The sequence below is a fragment of the Phalacrocorax carbo genome, chromosome 9 (genome assembly GCF_963921805.1).
Source record: "Phalacrocorax carbo chromosome 9, bPhaCar2.1, whole genome shotgun sequence".
Classification (NCBI taxonomy): Eukaryota; Metazoa; Chordata; class Aves; order Suliformes; family Phalacrocoracidae; genus Phalacrocorax; species Phalacrocorax carbo.
In genome coordinates, this window is record NC_087521.1 from 3581015 (window position 1) to 3602636 (window position 21622).

At 36.5% G+C, this 21622-nt stretch overlaps 1 protein-coding gene across 1 annotated transcript in view; it reads left to right on the top strand.

Moving 5' to 3' along the window:
- FMN1 (formin 1) overlaps window positions 1-21622 on the top strand; it is a 180708-nt gene that overhangs the window by 71343 nt on the left and 87743 nt on the right. The window contains exon 5 of the mRNA XM_064460024.1: window positions 17851-18635. Coding sequence (XP_064316094.1) covers window positions 17851-18635 — 785 coding nt within the window. The remainder of the gene's footprint in view (window positions 1-17850; window positions 18636-21622) is intronic.

Sequence of the window (21622 nt, forward strand, 5' to 3'; positions counted from 1 at the left end):
TGTGTAACTGCCCATGACATTATGAAAGACCAGGCTGGCCTCATTTAGAGAAGTATGTATCATGGGGTGTTTGTAGTGACATCTGTGGTCTCCTTAGTAGTGTTTGCATTTTTGCGTTTTTGCGAAGGTTTCAAGAGCTGAAATGTAGAGTTGGGTAGAAAGTCGTTTTCTTTCCATAGGAGAACGTGCTTAACTTTGAAAACGATTTCATATCATAAATTGAGATTAAAGACCAGTGCCTCAAGGTGCCACAGGAAAAGGTTGAAAAATGTGGCAGAAAAAGGAAGATGAGTGGGAAAGTCATAACACCAGTCAAAATTGTCTGGTAATTTCAAAATGATTCATTTTTATTTTGTCCTGAGACCACAAAGGCATAAAAATATTTTCTCAGTTACTGAGTGAAGTAATAAACCTTTATCTATGTGACAACCTTTTCACTCTTTTACAAATCTGTTTTTACATCTCTCAAGCTTTACAAGTCCTTCACTGGTCATTTGTCTTTTCTCTTTCCCATTTATTTTCCCTCACAGCCAGTGTGCTTCCATTTGTGAATGCTTCTACTGCAAAATAAAACAAAAGGTGGTGCTTTTCCCTGCTACATTTTGAAATTTGTAATTTGACTGTAGGAGGCAATGGGGAATAGTGCTGAAAGCTGTTGTGTGCCAGAATGCTTGTCAAAAAACTCTTTCATAGAAGTGGGTGGATTCACTTTTATTTTGAGATTTTAGACACCTTTTACTTACATGTAAAAGTGAAATTTCATTTCAGTTTCAGAAAGAACATCAGAAATTGGATGCTTTAAGATCAAATCAAAACATTTTCAAATATTTGGATTTTTTCTGTATCTTCTGTTTGTAGATAGTTTCCTACAAGAAAGTGGACTTTTTTTTTAAAACAGATTCAATTGAAAAATTTCTGACCTGCTTGCTTTTAGGTAGGACTCTTTCTCATTCCTTTCTGGAAAAAAGAAATTTTTAAATTTCTTTTTCCCCTCAGTTTTGTGTATGCATATATGAATTCTTGCATAGGATAGGGATTTCACTATTTGTCAGAAGTCACTATGTTTTGAAATCTACTATTAAAAATTGGGGGCCAAAGACAAATAGTGTTGAAAGCTTTGATATGCCACAGTACTTAACAAAACAGTGGTTAAGAAAATGGATAATATGCTGACTTTTGGTAATGAAATTTTTCTTCTGGATGCTGAGATTGTTGGTTTTAACGTTGACAAATTGAAATGCATCTGTAAGATGGCGAAGTGCTTTGTGTGTTCTTCACTGAATTTTTCTGTCCCAGCGTGCACAAATATAAGAAAATCTGTATCATGTATGCTTCTGTCTGGTGGAGTTGCAGCTCAAAGGAGCAGCCAAGGTCAGCAAGGGTTTATTAGTCAGTCTTTCTTAATGAGGTGTTCAGGCTTTTCAGCATTTCCATGTGGTGTTACTGATAAAGGTCTCCCAGCTTGTAGTTAATTATTGATACGACTCTTGCCTAACTTGAAATGTTTCAGTCTTTTGTGTACGACTGCTAAATGTACGGTTTTCACCACTGTGTGTGTACTGTGTGTCTTTATGAATCTTGTTCTTGACCACTTTGTCAAGAGAGGGAATTCTCCCTATTCAGCGTGGTGCCTCTCTGCAGTGCAAGACAGTGAAAATATAAAGACTGAGAAAAACATTAGAAGTTTGAGAAAGAGGAGACTGAAATCCTATGAAATTGTGTTCAAATATCAATTTCAGTACTCGTGAGACTCTCAATGGGAGCAAGGTTGTCTTTAAAGTATGTATTTCGTAAAGTAGAAAAATCCCAGCAGGAGAAAAATAACCCTGTAATGAAAGATTTGCATGGCCAGTGCTAGAGAAGGTGGAGTGGCAGACTAGGGGATGATAGCAAAGGACAAGAGCAACAAAACAATAACTTTCTACAGGGTGCCTACGAGCACACAAAGAGCTAGCGAGAAGCGCTTTAACCTCTTTGGAACCACTTGTTCACAATTGCATCTTCATTCAGAAAGCTCGGAACCATTCTTCATGGTGTATGAAGATATTTCCCAGTTCAGTGCTTAATTATGTTTAAAATCTTGCCATTATAATGCCTATATTCATGTCATACTCCATAATCAAATTCTTGATGAAGTTTTAAGTATCTCTGCTTATTTACATTAAGCAAAATTCTTCCTCCTCTTCTCCATTGGCTTCCTATTTTCTGTATTTTTGAAGCAATGGGTGCTTTTCATCCTTATTTTCCTTTAATCATATATTCACATTGTAATTGTTTTCTTATCAGATAGCTTGAGCATCCAGGAAGACTTTTTTTTGTTGTGTTGTTTTTTTCTCACTGCTACTTGCCATGTCTGATATTGCCACTATATTATTTTCATCGATACATTTTCACTGTAAGAACTTGGATTGTTTAGACTTCATGTCAGCTGAAGAATGCTGTTAATTCCACATGTTGATTCAAGGATTCTCCTGTTTATTTAAGAAGTTACCGCAGACCATATTCCATATACTGAATACAGTGAAAGTCTCTTTAACTCTGTGTCAGCACATGGGCATGGACCTGTTATTACATAGTAAAAATGTGTGTAGAGATCAACAAGATAATTTACAGCCTTAAAACTTCAGCAAGACTGAGCTCCTGCTCAAATTTAGACACATTACAAAAGATTGCCTAATTAGGGCTAAAGTGAAACTCTTCTAAAAAAAAAATCATTATAAAGCCCTGCATTTATCATAGTTTGTGAAACTGAATTTATCCCGTCACCTTGAGTAAATATGCTATGCACTCGAGATTCATACTGTGAATGTGATGACATTTTATTTGGAAGACCTCTGTAACAGAGGAAACAGTTGTCTGCAAGAGAAATTGTGTGAAACGTGATCATTGGAGTATAAAAGCCACTAAGAATTAAGTAGTATCGATGTTATCTTACTGTTTTGATTTTGAAATCATGTACCCCATGACTCCATGCCCAGGTACCTGCTTTTTGAAATTTACTACACCAGATGTTTGTTTGAACCTAATCGTTGTAAGCCATCTCACTGAATGAAATACGAATTTTTCTGTAGTTTAAAAATTCTGGCTCTAATATTTCTGTTTGTAGAACAGGGACAAATTTGGCAAGGATGAACATTGTGCTGATAGAGGGAAAATCTGCCCGGAATTGGAAGTTAAAACTTTCAAAAAAAAAATTTTTTTTCTCATATTCAGTAAAGACGTCGGAGTTTAGCAGCTTCCGACTTTGCAAATCTAGTGTTCATTGTACTTATTGCATCTTCTGGTGCTGACCCAATTTTTATGTGCCGTTTCCACAAAGCCACCAAAGATACTGAAGGCACCAAAGTTGTTACAGCACTGGGATTACCCTTCCAAGAATGCTTTGAAACTGGAAGCTAGGAGCCTGTCTCCTGGCCCCCTTTTTGATGATGAGGCAATGTGAAAGAAAATCCACTGGAATTTGAAGCAGACTACAAGAGCTAGAAAGATGTATGGAGACGTGAGAGGTGGAGCTTTAGGTAGAAAGTAGTGAGTAGAGATACTGGGACGAGACTGGCAAGCTAGAATGGGAAAAAAGTCTGGAAGTTAATATAGAAAACTGTAGGAGAGAGAGTGCGGAGACTTGGATCTGGGTATCACGATACAGGGTTTGCTTATAAATGGGCAATTTCCCTCAGAATACGTATCCTCGAATAAATGCAGTGTCTATTCAGTATTTGATTTTATTTTTGTTGGTCGGTGAGTAATACCCTCCCTTGTTTATTGATCAAAACGTGATCTGAATATATATAGTTTCATTATGGATTTGCCAGTGTCACTAGTTTTAATTTGTCAGAATATTTCATATGTATAAATTGGATTTTACAATATGTATTGAGATAGGCATGTATTATTATTATTTTTCATCTTTTATGCCCAGAGACCTAAGGTATAACAGATTTATTGGGATGCGTACGTTTCCATATATGTTCATATCACAGTTAATTTTTAACTTACCCTGCAACTACAAATTGGATCCCAGAATCGTAAGATAGTTGCTTAGAAAGTACGGCGTGCCATTGGTTACCACTTGAGAAACACCACCTAAAATGTCTTGTGACTCATCTTGCAAAACTTTGCCGTTTGAGCAAGTACAGAATCTGCTTTTCCAGGTCAGCATTCTCATGCCTTTTTTCCAATACTGTTGTGTCTCTTCCTGAGGTTCCACGCTCTCTTCATTCTGTACCTTTCAACTTCAGCACGTAATGCAGTAGTCTTAAAAGCTCGCAGCTTTTGCATAATACAGTTTTCAATTATTGTCTGGAATAACTCCCGTCATGTTCACTGAATGAGATAGTGGTCTGTCGAAGAGAAAGTTTCTGCACAGCTGCGCTACATGGAAACATTGATGGAGAGGGGGAAAATTAAGGTTGTCTGGCAGCAACACTTGTAGTTTTCCTTTGAGTAATTGACCAAGGTTGGTTTTTTAACACATTTCTGTGTGCGCAGTATTTTCTTCAAACTCTGTAATGGGAACATGTAGAATAATGCGGTGATGCATAATTAGCATGTAGTATGCATTAGTCTGAAGTAGGTATGTCTCTTCCGCGGTTAGAGTCATTTCCGTAATTGGTGTTAGACTTCTGTTTACCCAGGTAGAATCTCTGGAGTTCACAAATTGTATCTTAGATAAGTGTACTGATATCTTCATCCGCTAAGGGTGGTATAAGCATCTCTACGATGATACAAGAAGACTAGTTATAAACAAAAAGTTGGGTTTTCTTCTGAATATTACCTGATTGATGAATATTTAAAGACTGTCTCTTGGTTTTACCACTAAAGTTTATGATAGTATCTGTAGAATTGGAAGCTTCCTAGTTAAACTAAGAAGTCATGAAAGGTAACTCTGTGTGTGTAGGTTTTTCTCATATACTTTGCTTTGAAAAGGATATCTGCAGTTTGAATTTTCTCTTTAATCATTGTAATTGAGGCAAGCATTATATTGTCAACATGAAAAAAAATCTTTTCTATAATGAAGTTGTGAGGAAAGGAATAGGTGGGGGCTTTTTGTCCTTGCGTGGAAAGTGTGTAACTTAATGAAAACTGTTGTTTTCTGAATGTGAAGCTGAATGTGAAATTAACTTCTGCCTTCATTTCCTTTCCTACAGAGGAAGAGACTGTGGTTTTTTTGCTTGTGGTGTAATATATTTCATGTTGAAGGAAGTACTGTTTCACAAAGCAATCCATTTGTTTCGATGTGTTGAGGTCCCTCTCTATAGAAAATGAGGAATGTGATATTTGTAAGCATCAGAGAATGACTCTTTTAGGTGACTACGTTCCTTAAAGTAAAATTGAATCTCTGTTGTTATTTTGATACCTGGTGTCAAAAGGCAAAAGGAAAATTAATTTCCCTCCATAGCTAGGAAGTGAAAGGCTTGCTAATCCTCAAAATCTTTTCATTGTTTTCATTGCACGTGTGAACTCTCTCTGTATTGGTGGAGAGGCTAGTCATCTCCTCAGAGTAGGTATTAATATTTTTAGACAAAAATAATGTTCATACAGAAAGAAAATCTTCACTTTCTAAAAGTGTAGAGTTACTTTATTTTATTCTACAGCAAACTCGTAGCACTGTTTGGCTGAATATTTCGTGTTGAAAAGTAGTATTCATTGTTGCCCATTATCCTTTTTTAGATATCTAACTTTATTTTTGCTTATTGGTTTCCATGTGCTGTACTTACACTGCTTTTTGTTTCGCCTTTTGCTTCAACCAAATCGTTGATTGCAACTCAGCAGAAAGTGAAAAATATCCTTTCTTTCCTATGTAGTTACAAAGGTTTGTTATAATGGCTTAATCTTGCAGTCTGGTTGCCAAAGAAATTAGTTCTTTATACTGTGAAGCAATGTTGACAGTGAACTTTCCTTTCCTCTTCGCCCCCTCCCCAAAAGAAAAGGAAGAAAAGAGAAGAAAAACAAGGTTGCATTACAATTTTGGCAACATCAGCCACACTAATAAAATCAAATTCAATGTTGTTTTACGACTTTGAATTTATGTGACTGCACAGGATCAAAGGATTTGTATCCCACTGGACTGCAAGGTCTATAGTTCATGGCAAAAAAACTCATCAAAAAGAACATTTTAGTAGTAAGGCTTTTCATTTTAATCAGCCACAGTAATAAAAAAGCTGTTAGGTGTCCAAAAACATTCTCCCAAGATCAGAGACAACTTGCTCTCTACTACAATCAGTTTTCTTATTGAATCCATACTGCCTCTGTAGTTTTTGTCACTGAAACTTCTTCTTCAACTTCTTTTCAGCCATTTTTTGCATTGTTTTCACATTTTACATGCCAAATCATTACATGCATCAGTAAAAGTAATGATTAATAGAAATTCCCTGGCAAAGGAGAAATAGTGTCACTTCTTTAAATTGTCATCAGAAAAAGTGATTAACTAAAATTAAATACTAGTCTATATTTTTATATATTGTATTTTAAAATATTTTAATAGCAATGATTATTTTTTTTCTCCATGGAGATAATCTTTTGAACACCAGCACAAAGCAGAGGTGTTAGTATTTTTTTTACCTATACAGGCATCGTAACCTAGGCTGTCCTAAGCCTAAGGTAGCAGCTACAAGTGAGAAACAGAATGGGGAACGTTTGTGATAGGAAAGGCTGTTGTTACCCCGTTTGGATTCTGCATGTTAATTGTTCATCGTCCTAGTTCAACAAAAGTTTGTAATGAGTTTTTACCATATGGTATGGTTCCATTCTTTAATTAGCTTGGCCTCAGAGAAGTTGCATGCAATATATCATTTACATTTATTGATGAACTGAGGCATTTTGAATCGCCTCATTCCATTCTGCAGAATTTAAATGTTTAACAGAGTTAAGCAATATGTAGAGGTGAAATTGCCCATGAAAGTACCAGTTTTCCTTGAACAGGTAGGTCTCAATTTAGTTGTCTAGCCTTTATTTACAAACTGTGTAAGATGTATTTTTCCTAGCATGAGCTGTTTTGCATTTAGAGAGAATCAACACGCGGTCACTTTCTGCATGGCGTGACACGTATTGGATGTTACATGGCCTCTTGTAGCTCCTGGACGCTACTCACCCACAAAATTCTGCTGCCTCTGGTGTTCCCTTCTTGCTGCTACCTGCGATACATGCAGGCTTATATTGGGTTTTGTCCGCTGAATGTTTTCATGCCTTTATTATTTTTAAAAACAGTCATTCAAATGACCAGAAACTTCAGTATTAGGGAGAATTTTATAAGTTACCTTCCAAAGATACAAAACCTACATAAAATGCTAAACTATCTACTGTTAATCTTTATTTATTAATAACCTGAAATGTATCCCTTTAAGCACGTTTTTAACAGTTGGCTTTATTAAGTACTATTTAGTCTAGTTTTTTAGGGGTGCTATCATTTATCTCGAGGGATGGCATTGCTTAGCAAATGTGCCTGCGGCAAGAACTTAGTGTTTCCAAGGCATTAATAATTTTCTGCTTGATATCTGATATATCTGATTCAAGAAGGGTTTAGATTCCAGTGAGATTTCTCTGCATCACAGAGATGCCACGGTAGGGCACATCTCTTATCTGGTGCTAAAGCTGACATAATAGGATCCATAAACGTGGAGTATGATGTGGAGTACAACAAACGTTATTAGAGAGATTCTTCCATATATTGGAATTCATGTTTGCAGGATTTTGAGAGATGACCAAGAAATTTCAAGGACACATCAAGGGTTCTACCTGCGAGTTTGATTAGACGTTACCGAGAGGGGGAGACATTTACTCTTACGAGGGTTCTTCTGAGTAAAGATACATGTAAATAGGACGGCTGTAGAAAAGCAGGGACTAGAGATGAGCTGTTGTGAGCTGTGTATTGTATAACAAAATTCTCCAAGTGAGTTAATCCGTGTAATCTAAAGTGGTTGGATGGTAGTTATTAATAGGGAAAGGACTGAGGGGAGGATATGTATATGTGCAGGAAACAAAACCTAGGTGAATGTAACTTTGCAGAACCATTTACGGAGCAGACGCAAGGCAGTCAGGATGAAGAAAGCAAACCTTAAGGTAACCTGGAAGTCACTCTGTGAGGAGCATGGGAAAGAGGACAGAACATTAAGGGAGAAGTGAAGGCCCACAAACAGGAAGAGGAAATGCTGAAGCCTAGAATATCGGACTGTGTGCAGTACATAATGCAAGGGGTGGGTTGTATCTTGTATGGCATAGTCCCTAGAAATGCATGGTCCTGGTCAGAGAACAGCTGCAGTGTCGTCGTGTCGCAGATCGGCTTTGCATGGCTATTCGTACTCTCCCTGTAGCAACAAGAATGGAGGTGTATTTGTTAGCTTTATACTTACATGGTCGCTGAAAGGTTAGCATTAGTGCGAAAGAATGAGCTGATTCAATTCCCACTCCCACTATATCCCACTGTCAGCAGGCTTACTTAATAAGTCCTAGTTGTGGATTATTACTTTTTTTAATTTAAGGTGGTACTTTTTTTTTTTTAACCCAGTTATTTCTCATTTATTGTCTTTATAGAGTCTTTATAGAGCCTCTAGACTCAATATGTACAAACGCACTGGCAAAAGCTTGCAGATCTTTTGACAGGCGCTTCTTGATGGAGGCAGGCACGCAGGCTTTGCAATTGGAAGGATGGTAGCCTGGCTATTTTTGATTGTGGATCCCTGAAAGTGGCGAAGAGGAGGAAGAGAAGACAGAAAGCATATATAAAGAATCAAATTGCTGAAGAATGGGATTTAATTTAGGAGAATAATAATTTTATAGGAATATAATGAAAATTAAGGGTGACCCCAAGCCTACAATGAGTACAGCCATTTCAGTGACACGTTTCCCATGCAGTATACAGTTGAATAACCATAGAAGATGAAACAAGAAAAATGAAGAGAAAGCCAGCGTTGGGAATTGCTGGGAAATAAGTTCAGGGAGCAAAGCAAAGGGATAATACAACTGACATACTATGCAGAGGGTGGAGAGTGAAGAATAGCTGAAGATGTTAATACATGTTGCTTAATTTTGTATGCAGAACTGAGTCTATAGAAAAGAAGTATTCAAAATATGTTATAAATGCAAACTAATTCTGAAGTGGCATGAAGAACTTGTTACTGGCTACATCAAGAATAGTTTTGACTGAAACTGGAACAATGAATTGGAATAATATTAGAAACATAAAAACATGCAAGAAAATGTAAGAATTTGTTAACTTAAATACTCACTGTAAAAATGCCATGCTTGATTTGAATGTTTTTGCAGTAGAAAGAATAGATATTATTATGTTAATACCTTCAGTTTCTTACTGATTTTCTGTATTCTGAGAAGTGCAGTTTGCTGGTTTTGAAGTTTTTCTGACAAAGAATTAGAAAATACCAGAAATAACAGCAGACGGAGTACAAAACATAGTTCATTGCTCAAAAATAATTTCTGCTTACGCTGCCTGGAAAAACCTACTTGTATTGTGGGTATCGCTTTCTCTTACATTCATTCAGTTGTTCACTTACCTGTTTGTGTTTTTGAAGTTGGTCTCGGTTATGTGGTGTTTCTTCCAGACAGGACAAGAAAAAAGATGAAATGAAGTGCATCATACTGATTATTTCAGTACAGTCAAAAAGGTGAGAGAGGGAAGAAGTAGTAAAACTTCTTTACCATCACCTTCCCTTTATACCAGTCTACAAATACAAAGTTTTATTTTATTATGTATCCGCCTCGATTGGTGTCACAGGGAGGCGAAATCCATGAGTGAATTCAAAATTCCAGGTTGATGGCTTTACTTTGTTCTTTCTGGTAGATAATTCACATGGCTTGTGCTGTTACACTGCCAATGCTTTTTTTACATTACTCAGACCTTGAGACAGTATAACTACGAGTCTTATAAAGGCTGGACATGTTAACTGCATCCAGCTTTCTGTCTTCTGTTATGCTTTCTGTAACAGCTTCCTTAAGCTCACAGTAATATACATTTTATAATGAAACAGAGCTTTTAACAACTTCATTTGTTATATGAATATGTGTTTAAATATAGCAATGCATCTGTTAAGTACGGCTCCAAAGTATTACGTAAGGAAGAAAGGTATTATGGAAGACACGTTCTGAGCCGTTCTAAATGTGTAACCAATATACTCAAATACTTAATTATTAAAACTCTTAATATAAGATATACACCTTGATCCTCTAGGTTTCCTTTTAATAAACAGCGATTTTTACTACTCTGTTTTAAATAGTTAAGCTATGAAAGGTGTGCTTTGGTTTTTGGATGTTTAATGACGTTTGGCATGTCAAAATGCAGTTTAATTACAGTGTTGAGTAAGTGTGCAACTTAGTTATTGGAAGAATATTTTTTTAAAATGCGTAAACAAATAGCTACATGCTTGGTGTCTATTTATAGGTTTTGCTTAAGTGTAGTAACCCGAGATTGAGGACCTCTTCGTAATATATCCTTGTAGAAATGCTAATTGTTCAAAGAATCACAAATCAGACTTTACAAGTAATTGCAGGCGTTGTTAAATCAGAAATTGTATTTCATAACACATCAACATGATATATATTTTCACAGTAAATATTTAAATTATCAAACAATTAGTGCTTAAAATGTTATGTGAATTTTAACCATCTATAGTCCTATATATAAAGTAATCATGCACATGACATCTAAAAAAAAATATCTGTATGTTACAGTGTAACTGGGTATATTTTAATGGTGTGCTATACAACATGATTTTGTACTCAAAAATTACTGGCTATGAGGCTGTATTTCTTTCTCAACTACCCGAATGCCAATAATTGTTAAATAACTAAATACTCAAAAATATATAGAAAAACAGTCTTCTGTACACCCACTGTGGTCAACTATCCTCCCAACTACTTTTGCTACATTTCCTCTATAAAACTATGTATTTAATATTTTGAACTTAGAAAGATAATTTGGCTCTCTATTCATAGCCTGTACAAATATTTCTGGGAATGTTTAAGAATGGTCAATCATATAGCTTACTTTTTACTGTGAGGTGTAAGAATAAACCTTACTGCGTACCCTTGAAAATGGTGATATACCATATGTAACTGATTATATTTGTTGAGGTATTTGTTAGAGAGAATTTTTGATTTTTACGTAAATTGGCACAGGTTTAATTTTTTTCATTGAGAAATCCTTTGCTAAATCTCTGATTGTTGTTAAAATTTAAAACAAATGTATGTTTTTTCAGTGACAGAGATTTAACAAAAAAGGACTTTTTTTTCCCTTTGTCAACACAATACAAGAATAAAAAGTGCGAGCTCTTCCAAAAACCGAAGATGAAATTACTTAGAATGAACAAAACCAAAAAGTCAGAGGCTGTCTGTGAAAAATGTGGTTTTCCTCTCTTTTCTATGCACACTACTTTGATGGCCAAAACACTATTAAGAAAAAAAAGCTGTAAAGTTTTTGTTTTTCATTGGCAACTCAATAATTCTTATCCTTTTTCTTTTCTTTCACTCTTTGTTTTTTTTTTTTAACACCCCCCTTCCCCCAGCATTTCCAGTTCTAGAAACTGTATCCTTAGATACTTCGTGTCTTCTTTATTCCCTTTTTTCTCAATTTCATGGCTTGGCATAAGTAACTAATTAGAGGTAACAATCAGTGTACAGGCTCAGAGAAGGGGATAAAATCGAGCTCACTTTCTCTCTACTATGTTGTTTTTCCAGGCTAATTAGAGTAAAAACTAGTAAAAGTGTGTGTTTCTCAGTTAAAGAAGAGGTCTGTCTCTGATATACATAGAACAGCTTTGTTCATTAAAGACGTGTCATTTTTACACAGTTGCTTTTCAGAGTAGCGTTGCACTGTAAACACTAGCCAAGAAATGTTATGCATTAATAGTGAAGCATTAACTTGCTACTTTCAAAGGAGAAGTTCTGTATATTACTTGCTCTAAAGAGCATTTCAAGGAAGTTTTTAAAAATATCTTACTGTTGCACTTCTCAGGTTTATTTTTTTTAAAAAAAACAGTTAGGGTGCAAATAAGTCTTGACTAATAACAAGCCAGCAACTGCTTTTTGAATGTAGATTGCTGCAGAGATTTATGGTTTCCTCATATTCATACATACGAATTGTTCTAAAACTTTTCATATCAGAGCAATCTTATGTCAGGGTTAGAAAGTCTTTGTCCATATAAAATCACATTATGTAAAGAAATTATACAACAAATACACCTGAGCTGATTGCATTTAATTGACTAGATCAACTCTAGTTGACTGTAATCCTTCTGTCACCTATCAGAGCACAGAGAAAAGCTGTCACATTGATATTGAATTTGTGTCAAGCCATTTAGGCAATCAGTAGATTACATTCTGAGGGGATGAGAGGATTTAGTCTTTTTCTTTTGTGATTAATTACATGCTTCATCATCTGAGACTGTAATGATTAATGGAAATATGTACAGTGATTCAATTTTGGGGCCTTTTCTTCCTTTGAACCTATGCTTCCTATGTTCCCGAGTCTCATGGAACCAAGGCTGAACCATTGGCATTATTTGAGAAAGAGTCTTGCCTTTTTTCTGTGTTGTGTCAAGTCACTTAGCAGGTGCAAAAGGGAAGTCACTGGAGTCACACAGCAGAGGGCTGGGTGTAAGGGGAAGAGAAAGACATCAGAAAGCCATTACAAACAGAAGGCAATTACAAAAACTCTTCTTATTTCCAGGTCACAGTATATCAATATTTTAGATATTTGCATGATCACCTTTGTAGCATGGCAATATAATGTATTTTAGTAAGAGGGGTGATTTTTTCCTTTTTTTTTTTTTTTTTTTTATAAGAGGTGGCTTTCATTTTACCCATTAACAGTAGCATGTGTTTAGGAAGAGGGTAATACAGGTCTTCAAAGCTTATATATAAACATCTATGTTTAAGGGAACTGAGAGTCAGCTGGGATCATTTGCTCTGGTGACATGGTTTTACTCAAGGAAAATTGATTATGCACATTCCAATGGCAGATACCAGGCAAACCTTGAGAAATGGAAGAAACTCATCTGTGAGTACAGCTGCACTGGTGAGGCTTGAACAGCAAATAGGCATGGACCTTATTTAGTCAGAATCAGAGGCGCAAAAACTCCAAAACCTGCATTCCAGGCAAGGGCAGGTTTGGAAGCAAAATAAGACTTATCAGGGAGAGGGATAGGCCAAACCGCCTCTTTATTCAGCCTCTTCAGCATGGCTATTGGGTGAAAACAGATAGCCTATGGAAGAATGGAAAAAGATGTATGTGAGCCAGGAAGGCTTGTTTTAGAGGTCAGGAAAGCATAGGATTAAAAGGACAGTTGACAACACTCAAGCTGCAAAGCAAATTTAAGGGTACAGTGGAAGTATACTTCAGCACTAGAAACAGAAAAACTAAGGAAACAAGGGGGGGTGTTATCCAGTAAGGGTGAGGTGGAGACAAAAGGTAATGTGGATTGAACCTAGAAACTTGGTACTGAATGAGCTGCCCCAGATTTCAACAGCAGTGATCATGAACGCAGGGACAGCATTTTTCTTAAACTGAACATACACACAGCTTTTAGGAGCTGAACAGAGCACAAGGATTATTTTTTTTTGTGTATGACATTCCTATTTATATCTTCTCATAAGGAGTTGTTGACCCATGACCAGTTTGTGATACACTGTCCTTCCCAGATCCTTTTCCACCGGCATTGCCATACTGCTGACCAGGGGCTATGTGCACTGTAGGTCTCTTTTTTGAACCGTAGCATGTATTTTCAGCCTGCTTCCTTGTCTGATAAAATCATTCTGAATTCTAACAGTGTTCTTCAGCACACTAGCGTAGCATTGTTTGCATATTTATCACTGACAATGAATGCCAGAAAGATTGTACCAAGGTAAGGCAATTTTTTTCAGTAGCGTACTGCTGTGTGGATTAGCCTCAAGCTACTCAGGAGGTACTTTCCAATTTATGATTAAAATCTGACTTCAGCACATTAAGGATTTTACAGTACATTTATTTATATATTTATAATTTCGAGCTGGCAATATGAAGAGGGAATAGTGATAAGGTTTTATTGAAACGTACCTGCCTCTAATCTGGTATTTGTAACAGTAATCCGGAGAAAATATATCTCTACTCTCATGGAAATCTAGGCAGCTGTATGTATCAATTCTGTGCGCACGCGTGTGTGTACAGGAGAGGGCAGAATATATAACAAAAACTAGATAATGTCACTGACTGCCTGGCAAGAGCCACTGACACGGTAAGAAGCCAGAGATCCTCTACATGCCAAAGCCTGAGGGCTTAATTTGATAAACTCCCTGAAAGCGCGGATTAATGCTGCAAGGAAGTGAAATGGTCAGGGGCGTGGGAAAATGCGTGCCTTGCGCTGGTTTGAGTGTTGAATCTACCTATACAATCCCAGTTTCTTGTATGAACGCTGTTGAGAAGCAGGCAACCAGGCTTCTAAGCACGTTGGCAGAGTGGCAAATGCGTTTTTCAAATGAAAAAAATTGTTACCCTGTATATCTAAAACATGCTGATGAACATCTCCAAATCGTTCTTCATTATGTCTTGCTTTTATTTTATACAGAAATTTATCCAGACATTTTACTCTGGTAGGTTTCCAAATCCTCTACCTTTCTTCAGGAATAAATCACGTTCGTTCATGCTGCAGAGGGTGGCTTTCTAAGCTGTAGTTTTCAGCCTTTTTCCCGTATGTTCTGTCCATCCTTCCCTCCCTCAGACACCTTGTTTCCTGCTGATTTTTTTTTTTTTCCCATTTCATTCTGCTTAAAATAGCTGTGACCAAACAGTTATATTCTGATGAATACCTTTGGTCATTGTTCATCTTAAAGCAGTTCCCAAAGAACTGGAAGTCTGGTGCACGATGTGCCATGAAAACAGACTTGGTGTATTGCCAACATGACAGTAATAATTACTAACGTGATTCAGTAACAAGATACTGAATAATTTGAACTGTACCTATCCGACGGGATAATTTGAACTGTATCTGTTAAAATCCCTGTAGATTTGGATTTATCTAAAAATTGGTTCTTCCCAGCAGCCACAGGTATTGTTATGTAGCCATCAAAAACATTTTAAAGGAGTGTTGACAGACACCTGGAAATAAAACTGTAAGCTTTGGTAGACATAAGTGTACCATAGTAAAAAAATAATTGGTTCCCATTTAGATAAAAACAGTATTTTAACCGGAAAGGTTGTGCACAAGTGCTTCTAACACTAATTTCTATTCCATAAAATGTCTCTGCATTCATGTTATATTTTTGATATTTCAGGATTCTGGTGACAGGTATAGTATAAATGTAATCTTGATTTATTTATTTCCCCCTTGAAACTGTGAGATGGAAATAGTTCTGTGATATTCCATTTCAGTAGGTTAGACTTGTTTATAATAATGTAAAGTATAAAAAGATTCAATTGTTTCTATCCTTTGTTTTATGAATTGTAAGAAAGAAAAGATTTACCTGGGTATGTACCGTACCACCAATTGCTGGAGCAAAATTTAGTGACTCGTCTTTATAGTAAAAATACTAACTATAAATTCCATGTATTATGCATCGGAAGAAGGATTCTAAACTAATACAAATCCCACAAGTTGTAAAGAATAACCCATTTGTAAAGTCAAGAAATCATCTTGTATAATGGATGGTTGTACTGACAAAAAGGTTGTGTCCGAATGTACTTTAGTAAATAAGAACTTATTTTCTTACTTATTGGTCTCTTATACTGCAGTCAGTTGGAATAGGCTGAGCTTTTCCATCGATGAGATGTTCAACTCAGATTCCAAGTGTGTCATTTTTGTTAAGCCTGCTTTTCTTTTTTGTGCTTGGTAATTTTAGCTTTAATTCTTGTTTAGGTTACTAATTTTATTATTTTTATTAACCAAAAAAATATGTGAGACTAAAAGGCAAGACAAAGCATAAAACTGTCACCTCAAATATAATTTGGAATTTAAGCCACCAATTTTCTATTGTAAATTGAAGACTGAAGATCTGTAGTTGAAAAGGTTTATAACATGAACAGAGTAGCTTTCTTGCCCAGTTAAATGTAATAAGCAGCTTTGTTAAATACTGTACTTGTTTTACAGTATGTTTTTAAGGTGACTTCAGATTTACTGCTGGGAAAATCTTTTAACGTTCAAAGCAAATTGTTCTATTGGGGAGTTTTTGATGTCCAATAGGGGCAAAATACTATGATAAACAAAACAGTTAAATTCCCTAAGGCAAGCTTCCTTCATTACCTCATTTATGGATCGGTATGCCAAGTTTAAAAAGAAAGGTGATTGCTCTGGAGCAGTTCAAACGGCAGAAAATCTTCTGACAGTTGAACTGAACTAATAATGAAGCTGAGCGACAACAAACTCCGATAGAGTGACAGTAGGAAAAGAAAAGAAGTCAAGCGAAAATGTTCTATTTATTGTACATATTTCTCCTAGTTTTTTTACAAAACTAATAGAAATTGGGTTGTTTCCAATGCAAATATCTGTTTGATTGTCTCTGCAAGATTTTAAACTTCATTTCCCACCTTTACACTTGCCAGTTAAGAAAAGGAACGTTTTGTATCCAATATTTTCATGTTGTTTACTTTGGACTCTGTGTTAACAAATTTATTAGAATGCGAGCTGGTCATACTGCGGTAATAAGGAACATCATTTGCATGTCTATTCAAGCTTCTTTGTATGATATAGAATTACAATATATTACACTACAGTATTTGCCTTACTGAGCTACACATGCATGACTTAGATGCATATTAATTAACTATTACCTCTGACCTAGCAGTCCAGTTGGAACGATAAGTGCTGTGTTGCCACTTCTGACCAGCACTGTGTGGGAATTTTTAAAGTGTAAATTGCTGCGCCTGCAGGAATTTGGGAAAATCACAGCTCGTTAGCTGCTTCTGTTGAAATGCTGGCTTCCCTTTGTACGCGGATCCTGAGTGAACGGTGGAAAATGCTTTCAGGAGTCATTGCCTTGCAAAGAAACAAGAGATCGCCAGTCGGTTGCCTGATATTATCATAGCATAACAGAAAATATCTTGTAGGGACCTAACCATCTGGAATTGCAGTATTGGACTGGATTATTTAAAGGAGATGTTTGTGTCAAATGTTTTATATTTTTCTGATATATGGTAAGAAAAGTGGGATTTTTCCTCCTGCCTTACAAATATTCTTGAAAGGTTGTTATTTCCTTCTACCTCAGTGAAATCCTTTTGGTTCTAAAGTTTATTTTCCTGAATTGTAGATTAAAATATATCTGGTAGAAATGAAGTTTTAATCTAACAGTAAAGATAAATTTGAAGGAGAATTTATGTGTACTTCTGTGAATTTAATTGATGAGAACACTTTTAATAGAAAGTGGTTTATTTATTTAAAGTTTTATCAGGAAGGAATTTCAACTTCTGTTGCGTTTAATCTAATTTTTACTTCCTAACACGTTAACTATATATATGGCATATTTATGAAATGAGGTGGTCAATAAAATCATGTTATTAAGTACAATGCCGTTGTAAAAAGGTACCTTTTTCCATAATGAGCTATTACTTATTGCATTTAACAATTAAAGACCAGTAGGTCTGCTTGAAGACAAGGTACAAGTTAGAATTTGCTAAATCGATGTTCCGGATATTTACTCAAAATGTTACGTTGAAGAACACACCGCTTACATTTCTTGAAAGATTAGTGATTGTCTAATTATGTAATAGCTTGCAATAAAGCTATTTAGAACTGGGAAAGTGAAGTATTTCTGTCATTACGGTTAGCGTAAAGTAAGAACCTCGTCTAAATGTGGAGATTTTTAATTACTGCAAAATAAATGCTCTGAAGAATATCTGCACTAAGGGTGTTTTTTGTTGTTGTTGTCCTTCTGCAGTCTCAGTTTGAACTCAGGGTATTCCATATTCGTGGAGAACATGCTGTATCAACTGCTCAGCTTGAGGAAACCATTGCACATCTGAAGAATGAACTCGATAATAAATTAAACAGAAGAAATGAAAAAGCAAAGGATATTGGTGTTTCTACTGAAGATGATAACCCACCAAAGACATACCGAAATGTATGTATACAGACTGACAGAGAAACTTTCATAAAGCCTAGTGAAGAAGAAAACAGAGCTGTGAAAAATAACCAAATAGTTCCCAAAAAGCTTAATATTTCTTCTTTGTCACATAGTATTTCTGCCCAAAGTGAAAGTAAGGACAATTACAATGTACAGTCCTCAGACAGTGTCCTACCTTGTCAACAAAAACAAATGCTGCCTCCCCCTCCACCACCACCACCACCACTTCCCCCTCCTCCTCCTCCCCCCCTTCCTGATTCTTCACTGCCAGGTTTAGTTCCTCCACCACCGCCTTTGCCAACGGGGCTGACTTCACTGACGTCTCAGTTTGGATCTGGTCCACCACTGCCACCTCCACTTTCTGAAGGCTGTAGGAATTTTCAAGCGCCACCGCCACCACCACCGCTTCCAGGGTTGGGACCTCCTGTTCCTCCACCACTGCCTGGATCTGGGTTACCTCCTCCCCCTCCACCTCCTGGGCCTGGGTTCTTTTTTAATAGCACTTTATCTTCAAACCAAGGTCCTCGAAAACCTGCCATTGAACCTAGCCGTCCCATGAAGCCTTTGTATTGGACGCGGATACAATTACAAGGCAGCAGGTAAAATATATTTCTTTGGACTTAGAGTTGCTATTTATAGGCCAAGATACAAGGGTATGTATACTATTTAAGGCTTAACAGCAAAAAGTTAACAGTCTAGGACTGTATAACAAAATCAGTGTAGAGGCATGGAATTTACATGTTTTAAGAAAAAATTGAATTAGTTCTAGAAGTCTAAAAATAGATAAGAAATTATTTTAAATTATGTATAAATTAAAAATATATGCATTATAAATGAAAATTATGTGCATTATTATAAAAAGAAGTTTTGTCTTTTTTTTTTTTTTTTCCCAAAAAGCCAAGTACTCCATGGACAGCTCTAGTGACGGGGTTGTTCCTAGACTTAGCACTAAAGAGAAAAAAGGTCGCAAAGAGATTAGAAAGATTTTTAAAATTTTTAATCTTAATTAGAGTTAGATTGAAATGTTGAAGTTACTCAGGTGAGAACTTAGTTTCATTCTTGCTTTCCAGTCACTTGAGGTGGTACCATCTTCACAGCACTATGTTATGTCATCCCCTATGACTCCAGTCCTAGAAACAGTTAAACTGGAACCCAACGTCTGTGTATAATCCTATCAGAGCAGGAAAAGTAAAGCATATGTATAAATATATGCAGCTCAGGACCCTGTAACATGAAGCCTCCATTATGGAGGAGTCTCAGTACTGACAGAGACCTCAGAAGTTTTAAAAAAAAAATCAAAAAAATTTAAAAAATTACCAATCTTATTGTGATTTAATGCTGGGATAAAATGCTAGATACACTTGAGGGAAGGGATGCCATCCAGAGGAAGCTTGACAGGCATAAGGAGCGGACCAGTGCAAACCTCATGAAGCTCAACAGGGTCCTGCACCCAAGCTGGAACAGTCCCCACTACCCAAACAGACTAGGGGATGAATGGATTGAGAGCAGCCCCGTGGAGAACAACTTGAGGATACTAGTGGATGAAAAATTGGACATGCGCTGGCAATGTGAGCTTGAATCCAGCAATTCAAGGCAGGTGATTTCTCCCCCTCTGCTCTGCTCTAGTGTGACCCACCCTCCCAGAGTCCTGCATCCAGCTCTGGGGTCCTCAGTCCAAGAAAGGCATGGACCTGTTAGAGAGGTTCCAGAGGAGGGCCATGAAAATGATCAGAGGGCTGGAACACCTCTCTTATGAAGACAGGCTGAGAGAGTTGAGGTTGTTCAGCCTGGAGAAGAGAAGGCTTGGGGGGAACCTAACTCCGGCCTTTCAATATGTAAAAGGGGCTTATAAGAAAGATGGACAAAGGCTTTTTAACAGGGCCTGTAGTGATAGGACAAGGGACAGTGGTTTTAAACTGAAGAGAGTTTGATTTAGATTGCATTTAAGGAAGAATTTTTTTACAAGGTTGGTGAGACACTGGAACAGGTTGCCCAGAGAAGCTGTGGATGCCTCGTCATCGGAAGTGTCCAGGGTCAGGTTGGACGGGGCTCTGGGCAACCTGATCTAGTGAAAGATGTCCCTGCCCATGGCGGGGGTGGGAATAAATGATCTTTAAAAGTGCCTTCTGACCCAAACCGTTCTATGAAAGTAGTCTAATAGTATGTACTGTTGTAGCAAATCTAAAGATACTATGAAACATTGTTTTATTGATCTGTTTGCAAGGGATCATTTGGTGAACAGGCATAAGTAAACAATTTTTGAACAGTCGTTTTGAAATGATCCCTGAACTTCTGCTTATGCTATCCATTGATCCAGCTGGCAGGAGAAAAGAAGTGCTCCCATTTACGCTTTCTGGGCCAGCCTGCGTGCCTTAGTGCCACAGTGATCTGCGGTGTCAGTGCTGCTCAGTGGGTCTTTTGGATTTTGGCCGATTCCAACTTTTCTTCAAGTGTTTATTAATGTAGCATAGAGCTCCATTAAGATGGTTGGCTCAAAAAGTATTTTTTGGTGATGCGTAGGCAACACAGACTGTTTCTAGTTTAACAAGGAGTTGCCAGAATCATGAAATAAAATTGAGGTCCGGCGTTATGCAAGTAATGAAATGACGTGATTTTTCAGGTCTTAAAATTCAAATCATTATTATTGGTGTTCAAAATTGTTTTAGCATAAGTGCGGTTATAAAGATGCTAAGTTTATTTTAAACGGTTTAATATATTACGTTATATATTGATATATGACATCATCATAACATAGAACAGCGCTATATTATATATATACACACTCTATTACATACTGTATTCTGTATTGTGGCTACATTATATATTATGATCTATTCTGAATTGTTATATTACAGATTATTACAAACTACCTATTATTACAATAATAAGTCAGTATAAATTATTTAAGTATTACAAATTATTTACTATTATTCTTAATATTCTTAGTTATTTTTAGGATTATATTTAAACACTGTTAAAGTAAATATCTGCATTCAAGTGTATTTAAATGTAAATTTTATTTTAGTTTGCAGCTTTTTGTCTGAATTTATTTGGATGAGAAAGAACCATTATTCTGGTGTAATAAAGCATTGTAAGGTGTCAGTATTTTATGTAAAATGTTCGACAGGAACAAACCGTTAATGAAACGTTAGTTGTATTCTTTCAGTGATTCAGAATTAAAGGCACTGAAATATTTTGTAGCAGGGGATTTGAGCATTTGGGTTTTACTTTCCTAAAATCGCTAGTGAAAAATTGTTTTGTAGTGAATAAGTAGTCGGTCAGTAAATAAACCTTAATGTAATTCTTTCTATTGATTCACTGAAATCAAAATGTTTGTTCTGAAATATTACTGGTCCATCAAGGTTTTGCTGAATGCAAGATAAGGTCGAAGTCCTAGATTTCTGGTGAACTGCGGGTCACCAGCATTTTCATGGTCTGCACTAGAACTAGAACTTCTTCAAGGGTCTGCTCAGATCAGCAGCCATCCAGGACTCCAAAGTTATTCTTATAGAGCCAGAAAGACTCCTTCCTTCATTCTTCAAGGTGACTGACACTACAGCTAACATCAGAGAGAGTGAAACTGTGG